Source organism: Bombina bombina, chromosome 2, assembly GCF_027579735.1.
Source record: "Bombina bombina isolate aBomBom1 chromosome 2, aBomBom1.pri, whole genome shotgun sequence".
NCBI classification, from domain to species: domain Eukaryota; kingdom Metazoa; phylum Chordata; class Amphibia; order Anura; family Bombinatoridae; genus Bombina; species Bombina bombina.
The window spans coordinates 1309837580-1309849822 of record NC_069500.1 but is presented as its reverse complement, the minus strand read 5'-3'; the positions used below and the strand labels follow the sequence as shown (position 1 = coordinate 1309849822).

The window sequence follows — 12243 nt, the reverse complement described above, 5'->3', positions numbered from 1 at the left end:
TAAAGTTTCAGCTTCTGCGATCTCTACACAAAATATAGAGATCACATATACACACACATACAACATATACACACACACAAATATATATATATATATATATATATATATATATATATATATATATATATATATATATATATATATACACACACATACACAACATATATACACACACACAAACATAATACAATATACACACACACACAACATATATACACACACACACACACACAAACATAATACAATATACACACACAACATATATATATATATACACACACACATACAACATATATACACACACACACACACACAAACATAATACAATATACACACACACAATATATATATATATATATATATATATATATATATATATATACACACACACATACAACATATATACACACACACACACACACAAACATAATACAATATACACACACAACATATATATATACACATACACACACACACACACATATATATACACACACACACACACACAACATATACACACCCCATATACACACATTTATTAAATAACACACAAAAAAAATCTGTCTTTTAAGTATTTTGGTTGGCTCCAATACTCCTAGAATACATTTATTAAGCCCTAACTTACCTTTTCTGCAATGTGTTGTTACCCTGTACCGCAGTAAAGTTCAGGAAGTGGAAAGAAATTCAAAAGAGAGGAACGTAGCAAATATTTACATTGAGTTAGAATGGAACAGTGACGCCGCAGGTAGAAATTAAAAGTGCAGGAAAAAAATAATTTTAACGGCCACTGCCGTTCTTTCTGCAGAGATCCTTCAGTTTCTGCAATAAGAACGCAGATCGCACAGTGTTCTGCCTTGGGGGTACAGGCTCCTCCTTTTGAGCCTATGCATTCTCTGGACATTAATTACTTTCTTGGAAAGTGTTATTTCTTTTTGGCTATCTCTTCTACTTGAAGAATTTCTGTATTGTCTGCTCTCTCTTGTGAGTTTCTTTATCTGATTTTCCATCAAGATAAAGTTGTTTTGCGGTCTTTATTTATATTTTTGACTAAAGTTGTGAATTCTATCAACATCAATAAGGAACTTGTTCCTTTTTTGTGTCCTAATCCTAAGAATACTTTTGAAGTTTCTTTACATTCTTTGGATGTGGTAAGATCTTTGAAATATTATGTTAAGGCTACTTAAAGGGCCACTGTAAGTAAATATTTTCTATGCCTGTTACTAACTAACTACCCCAAATACGGTTTTTATCAATAGCATTTCATTAACATATCTCTACCGTATATCAGTAATCTTGTCTGCAAATTTAATTGTTTTCCAAACCCACTCCGTGGGTATCCTTTGCTCTGTACCAATCCGTTTACAATACCTAGGTTTCAAAATGGCGCTTTAAACACAAACTTATTGGTTTTAAGTAATTTGAACACACAGTGCTGAAAATAGTGGGCAGGATAACGTGACATCATCGGCGAATAAAAGATATAAAACTTTTAGAACTTTATGAAACTTCATTTTGGAGAAAATATAGATCAGTAGGTTTTAATTAATGTCTATTAAACTTTAATATGTTAGTTGTTTAGCTTAAAAATTATAACAGAAAGTAATCCTTTAAGATTTCAGAAGATTTTTAGTCTTTTTGTTATTTTTTCTGGCTCCAGGAAAAGTCAGAAAGCCTCTGTTATTTCTCTGTTTTTTTGGTTAAGACTTTAGATTCACAAAGCTTATCTGGGGTGGGGCAGTCTTCGCAGATAATTTCAGCTCATTCTACTAAATCAGTTGCCACTTCTTAGGCTTTCAAGAATGAAGCTTCAGTTCATTAAATTTGCAAAGCAGCAACTTGGTCTTCTTTGCATATTTTTTCTAATTTTACCATTTTTTTGTGTTTGCTTCTTCGGAAGCAGCCTTTGGTAGAAAGGTTCTTCAGGCAGTTGTTTCTGCTTGATTCTAATGCCTTTGATTTGAGTTTTTTTGAAATTTTTAAGAAAATAATTATTTTTTGGGTTTTAATTTCTCAGCAGAAATAGCTGTTTTTATTTATCCCTCCCTCTCTAGTGACTCTGTGGATTTCCACATCTTGGATATTATATTCCATACGTCACTAGCTCATTGACTCTTGCCACTTACATGAAAGAAAACATAATTTATGTAAGAACTTACCTGATAAATTAATCTCTTTCATAGTGGCAAGAGTCCATGAGACCCACCCTATTTTTTGTGGTTATGATTTTTTTTGTATAAAGCACATTATTTTTTCCAGTTCCTCTTTTTGTATGCTTTTTACTCCTTTTTATACACCTCACTTCTTGGCTATTCGTTAAACTAAGGTGTGAGTGAGGTGGGAGGTGTATTTATAGGCATTTTGAGGTTTGGGAAACTTTGCCCCCTCCTGGTAGGAATGTATATCCCATACGTCACTAGCTCATGGACTCTTGCCACTATGAAATAAATTAATTTATCAGGTAAGTTCTTACATAAATTATGTTTTTGTTTCTTAGTATATATGCTTAATGTAGCATGTTTTATAAAAAAAAATTCTGGAAGATTTTTTTTTTTAGAAAATAAAAAGCAGTGGATGCTGCCTTAAAGTGCCCCAGAAATGGGCCGGCTCCTAAGCATATGTCACTGCTTTTTAATAAAAGACACCACGATAACGAAGAAAATTGATAATAGAAGTAAATTAGAAAGTTGTATAACACTGCTTTAAAAACAGTCCAGATGTATTCTGTTAACATTAGGTATCCGACTAAACATTTGTAATCTCTTAATACATTCAGGATACTAATAAAGTCATGTATTTAATTGTGTTCTGATGACTAAGACATTCCTGGAAAAAAAAACAAAAAAAAAAAAGAACAGTAAAATCAATTACATTCATTCCACTAATTCATCAGGAAGTTGTTCAATGTGATGTAATATTTATCTGACATAAAACCGATTGTTACAAACAGACCAAACATCTGCACTTTTTTTATTTCATTTCTTATTTCACTATAGAAATAAAACCATAAAAATATAAATCATAATTATTATAAAAATGCTGTAATAATTGTAGTTAGACATTTAGACTTATTTTGCCAGCCAACAAGTTTAATCAGCTGTAGAAAATATAAAATCAAAAATATGAAGACACTGACTAGAATATCTAAAAAAAAATGCTGCATATTATATTCAGGTACATGATCCCAAGACTTAATGAATATAAAATGGTATGTTAATTTATACCCTACTTTAATTATCCTGCAGCCAACGGAAAATGACCCAAAGTTGTGCACCCACCCTTTTTGGAGTATGTGTGTCTAAACAGGTGATGATATAAAAATAAAATTTAAAAAAGCAAACATCAAGCCTTAAAAAGGGACAGTCTACTCTAGAATTGTTATTGTTTAAAAATATAGAAAATCCCTTTATTACCCATTGCTTAGTTTTGCATAACCAACATGGTTGTATTAATATACTTTTTACCTCTGTGTTTATCTTGTATATAAGCCTCTGCAGACAGCCCCCTTATTTAAGTTCTTTTGACAGACTTGCATTTTAGCCAATCAGTGATGAATCCTAGGTAACTCCATGGGAGTGAGCATGTTATCTATATAGCACAGATAAACTAGCGCTGTCTAGCTGTAAAAAAAAAAACCTGTCAAAATGCACTGAGATAAGAGGCGGCCTTTATTGGCTTAGAAATCGGCATATGAGCTTAGTTAGGTTTAGCTTTCAACAAAGTTATATTTAAATAAATGTATTTATATTAAAAATGGAAGCTTAATTGATATTTAGCATGGATTCATAAGAAAAATAAATGTTTTAGCACTACAATTGCAGCCAATGAAACTAAGAGGCAGATTACCAGCAAAATATATTGAGTTCCATTGGTTCACTATTCCAGCCTAGAACATATCCCCTCAAATCTTAACCCAGGTTCGGATATAAAGAGATGGAATGGCAAAATCTGTGGATAAAGGCATGGGGTCACACAGGGTAATCAGGTGTTCCGTTTTCATGACCTTGGTAATCTAACAGTGGGATACAGACAATACCAAATAAATAAAAATAAAGTTGGGACATGGAGGAAATACAGTGGGATTAAGGTGACAATGTGTGGATAGAGACATGGGGTCACATAGTAAAATCAGGTAGCCTGGTTTCATGGCCTTCGTGCTATAAATGTGGGGTACGGACAATGCCAACTACTTAAACAATAAGTTGGGGCATGGAGGAGAAACAGTGGGGTTAGGGTGGATATTTGTGGATAAAGACATGAGGTCATGTTGTATAATCAGGTGGTCCGCTTTCATGGCCTTGGTGCTATAAATGTGGGGTACGGACAATGCCAACTACTTAAACAATAAGTTGGGGCATGGAGGAGAAACAGTGGGGTTAGGGTGGATATTTGTGGATAAAGACATGAGGTCATGTTGTATAATCAGGTGGTCCGCTTTCATGGCCTTGGTGGTATAAAGGTGAGGTACGGTCAATGCCAACTAAATAAACATGAAGTTTGGACATGGAGGAGAGACAGTAGGATCAGGGTGACAATTTGTGGATAAAGACATGAGGTCACGTGGTATAATCAGGTGGTCTGGTTTATGGCCTTGGTGGTATAAAAGTGGAGTATGGACAATGCCAACTAAATAAACAAGAAGTTGGGACATGGAGGAGAAACAGTGGGGTTAGGGTGGAGATTTGGGATTGTAACACAAACTTCAAGCCAGTTGCTGGTCAACCTTGACCAGCAAAATATAGAACTTCAAGCACTTCCTAACTTTGAAGGTGGAGCCCTGGAACTAACCAGTTTTGCAGCATAGTGTAAGTTATTTGGTGTTCAGCAAAACCACCTTATTACTTTAATTAAATATTTATAGCTTGTTGATGTTTTTATGTTTCATTTTACAATCCTATTTGTTCTCTGATTTTATGTTCATGGGTAGCTTTTTAATTAAAAACAATGAAGACATTTAACTGCAGCTGTTTCATGCGCATGATTAAAAACATTTTAAACTATTGCACATTAATAACGACGATGATAACAATAAGAATGCTTAGTATCAGGAGGAGCCTGCAGCTCTCTTCAAAGCAATTCTCTTAAATGTAAGCCCTTACTGGTGTTGGTTGGTCAAACTCCACATCTTCCTACTGGGTGCTGCCATCTTGAAGCTTAGGCATTCTTGCACTGCGACAGTAGCAGCGTGCATTCACAGATCATTGACAGCTGTATTGTGCACTTTGGGTTAGTGTGTGTAATACATTACTGACGCTTTACATTTTGGCGGTGGCTGCATTGCTCTATATTAGTTATAACCCTTTTTTATATATGTTTTGTAACTTTTAATCTGTGCATAAAAACTACAAAAATGTAAATATCCCCTTCTGTATTGTGTGTGTTAACCCAAAAGTGCAAGATGTAAATGTGAACAAGCTGCAGCGTCACTGCTCTGTGAATGTGCCCCACTTCTGTCACAGGGTACAAGAATATACACGCTCAAAGATGGTGGCACCTGTTACGAAATTGTAGAATCGCTCCAACTGGCACATGTAAAGTGTTAAAATAACAGAATGGCTCTGAAAAGAACTGCAGGCACAAGAGGAAAAAATGATTGCAGGGTAAGTAGTATTTTTTTTTTAACATAGTAACAGTGTCAAACCCTGCTTCTGCAAACTCAAGGCCAGACTGGCTCCACCAAATAAGGAAAGTAGTCGGTGGGGTTTCACCATGAAAAAAATTGCAACAAACAAGGTGTTAATCTGTTCTAATAGCACAATAAACAACTCTAAGGACTGCATCAACCTTTACAATATTTTAGAGTGTGTATGTTGCTTGAAGAGCATGATTAAGGGCTGCATGTAGCCATGAAACTTTGCATTGTTTTTGCACTCCGTCACTTCCCAATAAGAGACACCCAGTTGGGGTGCTTTTAAATGAGGGGTGCTGGTGCTATATTGATTGATTGTATTTAATCTGTTCTAATGGCATGCTGATCTGTTGGAATATTGCAGAAAAACTAAATTACACTGTTTACTGTCCTGTTTAAAATAAAACCATAAATATGTGTGAGAAACTATTAATATACATACAATAACTGCAGCACATAAAGTGCCTTTTAATGATTATTTTAACAAAATCTAAGAAACACAAAAACCAGGAAAAACACAAAACTCTGTAATAACCATGTAATATGAAATATAAATAATGGATAACTTTGTATGTTATTGCTATAATGCCATTTCTGCATTCTGATGACAAAAAAAAACACCAGTTTCAAACTTCATCACAGCCCTGTGTATCAACACAAACTAATGATTTGTCATTTCATATTTTTTTATTTTATCTTAGAAGCTGGCCCCTTTTTTGTACTTGTATACTAAAGTGTCATCCCCTGAAGCAAATATTATACAGTGTAGGGACATATTTATATATCTTCTCAATAAAAACCATACACCTCTCAACAAATACACTCTTGGTTTCTCTGTCAGGGACTACAAAACAAAATATATAAATGGAGAAAATGTAAAATGGTTACCAGAACTTAAAGGGACACTGAACCCAATTTTTTTCTATCATGATTCAGATAGAGCATGCAATTTTAAGCAACTTTCTAATTTACTCCTATTATCAAATTATTTTCATTCTCTTGGTATCTTTATTTGAAATGCAAGAATGTAAGTTTAGATGCCGGCCCATTTTTGGTGAACACATTGTGTTGTTCTTGCCGATTGGTGGGTAAATTCATCTACCAATAAACAAGTGCTTTCCATGGTTCTGAACCAAAAAAAAATTAGCTTAGATGTCTTCTTTTTCAAATAAAGAAAGCAAGAGAACGAAGAAAAATTGATAATAGGAGTAAATTAGAAAGTTGTTTAAAATTGTATGCTCTATCTGAATCACAAAAGAAAAAAAATTGGGTTCAGTGTCCCTTTAAGAGAATACCGTTTTTTCAATTAAGGGGATATATTACCCAAAATATTTTTTCTATTGTGCATTCGAAGAGCAGCTGTTAAATATAAAAATATTAAGAATTATTTTATTTGAAGAAAGATAATGCAAATATTTTTTGAAGTATAGTAAAACTAACAGGAGGCGCATGAGTGTGGGTTCTGTGACTCTATTATTCATTAGCTGATAAGGACGGGTCCCGCATGCAAAAGTTGCTTATTCTGGACAGAAACATAATTTTTTTTGTTACACCAGAGTTTTTATTGTTTTAAAAGATAGATAATCCCTTTATTACCCATTCACTAGTTTTGCATAAACAACACAGTTATAATAATACACTTTTTACCTCTGTGATTACCTTGTATCTAAACCTCTGCAAACTGCCCCCTTATTTCAGTTCTTTTGGCAGACTTGCATTTTAGCCAATCAGTGCTGACTCCACGTGTGAGCACAGTGTTATCTATATGACACACATGAACTAAAGCCCTAAAACTAGTGGTGAAAAACTGTCAAAATGCATTCAGATAAGAGGCGGCCTTCAAGGTCTAAGAAATTAGCATATGAACCTCCTAGGTTTAGCTTTAAACTAAGAATACCAAGAGAACAAAGCAAAATTTGTCATAAAAGTAAATTGGAAAGCAATTAAATGCCCTATCTGAATCATGAAAGTTTATTTTGGACTAGGCTGTCCCTTTAAAAGAGCTACAACCTCTTCAAAACAGTTGAACATGTATGATAGCACAAGAATGCATACAAAACATGGAATTATTGCAACCATTGAAATGCAAAATAAATGTGACTGCTTGTGGTATTTTAAACAGACCAGTAAATGATCAATCAATATAATGTTATTGTTACCTGGTGCAGGTAAAAACATTTTCTGTGGATCTTCAGAAGCGTCGGCAGATGTTGCTGCATTCAGCTGGGACCTCCCTAGCACATGCGGAGGAGTTGGTAAATCTGAATCCATTTTATCTGTAAAGAATAGAGAAGAAAACAAAAATTCAACATTCTTCTCTCACAGATACAATTATGCCAACAAAATTCCATTTGCAATGCTCACTGCCTGCTGCGTGTTCTAGAGTGTATTCCAATATTCTGTTGCAATTTTTCATATTTTTTTTTGTTACAAAATTTGAAATATTTTGACAATGGAAACCATAACCAGAACACATTACTGATAACTGGCTTGGTGGTCCGGAGAGTATTTTAAGTAGGTAATCATGCTAGCTATTCACGGATGTGTTTATATCAGAGAAACGCCCTTCATCTGGCTGCAGTGCAGGATAAAACTAGCCATTATCCAAAGTACAGTTGGAGTAAACATGACCTTTTTAGAAATAATACGGATTATTATAAGTGATTTCCAAAAAAAAAAAAAAAAGTTCTAAATTGATAGACAAAGTAATTTTAGAATGACCAACCCTGCAAGGCTAAAGTAGTAGGATAGTTTGTGATTGTATGTATTGGGTACTTGTAAAGCGCAGCTAATCACCCGTAAGGGTCTCAAGGCGCTGCTCATTTTATCGACCTCGGAAGGATGAAAGGCTGAGTGGACCATGCCGGGGATTGAACCTGCAACCCTTGGATTGCTACAGAGCTCAGCCACAGTGCTTTAGCATGCTGAGCTATCTGTCCGGCTATCTGATTGGCTGTAATGTCCGGTGGAGGCGGTGCTTGGTAAGGAAAACACAGGCATGTTAGAGGCGAAGTGTAATGTGTGTGTTGTAAGGCTGGAAATAGCAAGTCTCCTACTTTTACCAAAAAATATTTCCTTTTCATGTTGCAATGAATCTTTCTCTAAAATAAATATTCTCCCAAACTCAATGACAGTAAATAAAGCTGTGATATAGCAATGCAGATTTTCCATAAACTCTTGTCTTTTCTCTCTCTCAAAGTCAGTGACTATTTTACCTAAATATTCTCTCACAAAACTTAAAGGGGCATTCTAGTCAAAATGTAAATAAATGTACATAGAGGAATTACATCTTTGAATATAAACATATTTGCAAAAAAATATGTATTGGCAAAAATGCTTCTTGTTATTTCTATTTTAGTGTTAGCATTTTTCTCTGCACGTGCATGTGAAGCACAGCTAGATATTCCCAGTGCACCAGCATTGTCAATACTGCAGCTGCTCAGTGCACCAGTGGTGCTTGCATTATGTCAGCAATTAACAGAGTCATTACCAGACGGTACAAGCACCTTAGGCTCTCTGAGCAAGGGCTGTGTTTAAAATGCTTGTGCATATGTAAATACACATTTGAAACAGCTATAGCTTTTACTAGAAGCATTTGAGCTGATCCTTGTATATTACAAAAATGCTTCTATTCAAAACTGCAATGCATCCATGTAATTTCAAATTTTGGCTGAAATTTCCCTTTAACCCCTTAGTGACCAGGCCACTTTTCAATTTGTTGACCATCTGGGACCAAGGCTATTTTTGCATTTCTGCGATGTTTGTGTTTAACTGTTATTTTCCTCTTACTCATTTACTGTACCCACACATATTATATACCGTTTTTCTCGCCATTAAATGGACTTTCTAAAGATACCATTATTTTCATCATATCTTATAATTTACTATAAAAAAATGATTAAATATTAGGAAAAAATGAAAAAAAAAACACTTTTTCTAACTTTGAGCCCCAAAATCTCTAACACATCTACAACCACCATAAAATACCAATGCTAAACAGTTTCTAAATTTTGTCTTGAGTTTAGAAATACCCAATGTTTATATGTTCTTTGCTTTTTTTGCAAGTTATAGGGCAATAAGTACAAGTAGCACTTTGCTATTTCAAAACCATGTTTTTTCAAAATTGGCGATAGTTACATTGTAACACCAATATCTGTCAGGAATCCCTGAATAACCCTTCAAATGTATATATTTTTTAAAAGAAGACAACCTAAGGTATTAAACTTGGGGTATTTTGACTTTTTTCATGCAACCATTTTACCACCAATCTATGCCAAAGTTTGGGGGGGGGGGGGGAAATAATTTGATTTTTTGACAAATAGCAATTTAAGAATACATTTACTGATAAAATGGTAAGGGTTACTGCCAAATAACACCCTAATATGTCTTCAGTAGCATCTCCTGGGTACAGTGATACCACCCATGTATAGGTGTGTCGGGTTCTCTGGGGGCTAAATGGCCTTATTTTTAGGTAGCACATTCCAGTTTTTCAACTTGGAATTTTCACATTGGTCATCATGCACCCATGTCCTATTTGGGACATTTCTGAAGCTGGCCAATGGAGTTTACCCCCATCAAACCATATATTTTTGAAAAGTAGACACCCTAGGGTATTTCAAATGCTGGTATTTTAACACTTTCCATGCACTAATTCAACCACTAGTCTTTGTCAAACTTTTGGGTAGTCATTTTTTTGTGTTATTTTTCACACACATTGTACTTTAGGCATGGATTTTCAGTTCCTGTTATGTGTTACTGCCAAAAACCACCTCAATATGTGTTCAACAACATCTCCTGAGTACAGTGATACCACCTATGTATAGGTGTGTCGGGTTCTCTGGGGGCTAAATGGCCTTATTTTTAGGTAGCGCATTCCAGTTTTTCAACTTGGAATTTTCACATTGGTCATCATGCACCCATGTCCTATTTGGGACATTTCTGAAGCTGGCCAATGGAATTTACCCCCATCAAACCATATATTTTTGAAAAGTAGACACCCTAGGGTTTTTCAAATGCTGGTATTTTAACACTTTCCATGCACTAATTCAACCACTAGTCTTTGTCAAACTTTTGGGTAGTCATTTTTTTGTGTTACTTTTCACACACATTGTACTTTAGGCATGGATTTTCAGTTCCTGTTATGTGTTACTGCCAAAAACCACCTCAATATGTGTTCAACAACATCTCCTGAGTACAGTGATACCACCTATGTATAGGTGTGTCGGGTTCTCTGGGGGCTAAATGGCCTTATTTTTAGGTAGCGCATTCCAGTTTTTCAACTTGGAATTTTCACATTGGTCATCATGCACCCATGTCCTATTTGGGACATTTCTGAAGCTGGCCAATGGAATTTACCCCCATCAAACCATATATTTTTGAAAAGTAGACACCCTAGGGTTTTTCAAATGCTAATATTTTAACACTTTCCATGCACTAATTCAACCACCAGTCTTTGTCAAACTTTTGGGTAGTCATTTTTTTGTGTTATTTTTCACACACATTGTACTTTAGGCATGGATTTTCAGTTCCTGTTATGTGTTACTGCCAAAAACCACCTCAATATGTGTTCAACAACATCTCCTGAGTACAGTGATACCTCCTATGTATAGGTGTGTCGGGTTCTCTGGGGGCTAAATGGCCTTATTTTTAGGTAGCGCATTCCAGTTTTTCAACTTGGAATTTTTACATCGGTCATCATGCACCCATGTCCTATTTGGGACATTTCTGAAGCTGGCCAATGGAATTTACCCCCATCAAACCATATATTTTTGAAAAGTAGACACCCTAGGGTTTTTCAAATGCTGATATTTTATCACTTTCCATGCACTAATTCAACCACCAGTCTTTGTCAAACATTTGGGTAGTCATTTTTTTGTGTTATTTTTCACACACATTGTACTTTAGGCATGGATTTTCAGTTCCTGTTATGTGTTACTGCCAAAAAACACCTCAATATGTGTTCAACAACCTCTCCTGAGTACAGTGATACCACCCATGTATAGGTGTGTTGGGTTTTCTGGGGGCTAAAAGGCCTTATTTTTAGGAAGCCCATTCCATTTTTTCCACTTTGAATTTTCACATCCCATGCACCCATGTCCTATTTAAGACATTTCTGAAGCCGGCCAATGTAATTTACCTCAATCAAACCGTATATTTTTGAAAAGTTGACTTCCTAGGGTATTTCAAATGCAGGTATTTTAACACTTTCCATGCACTAATTTAACCACTAGTCTTTGTCAAACTATTGGGCATTCATATTTTTGTGTTATTGTTCACATACATTGTACTTTAGACATGGATTCACAGCTCCTGTTATGTGTTACTACCAAAGAAGACACCAATATGTGGTCACCAACATCTCCTGAGTTCAGTGATACCACCTATGCATAGGTTTGGTGGCTTGTTAGGGGGGTGCAATGCCAAATGTCTGACATGCGTTTGTGATTTTTTTTCACATTTAACATTTTCTTTGCCCATCGTCTTTTTGGGGGGTCTTTTAACATACCCCAATTTATTTGTTTTCCATGAATGTGCATATATTTGAAAAGTTGACACCCCAAGGTATTGTATATGGTGTGCTTTGATGCCTTTGAAGCAACCGTTTTAGCCCAAAAAAT

The 12243-nt window shown here is 35.1% G+C and overlaps 1 protein-coding gene across 1 annotated transcript in view; it reads right to left on the bottom strand.

Annotated features, from left to right (window-relative positions):
* Positions 1-12243, bottom strand: part of WFS1 (wolframin ER transmembrane glycoprotein) — a gene marked incomplete in the record, with an annotated part of 225170 nt that overhangs the window by 198366 nt on the left and 14561 nt on the right. The window contains 1 exon segment of the mRNA XM_053704156.1: positions 7786-7902. Coding sequence (XP_053560131.1) covers positions 7786-7897 — 112 coding nt within the window.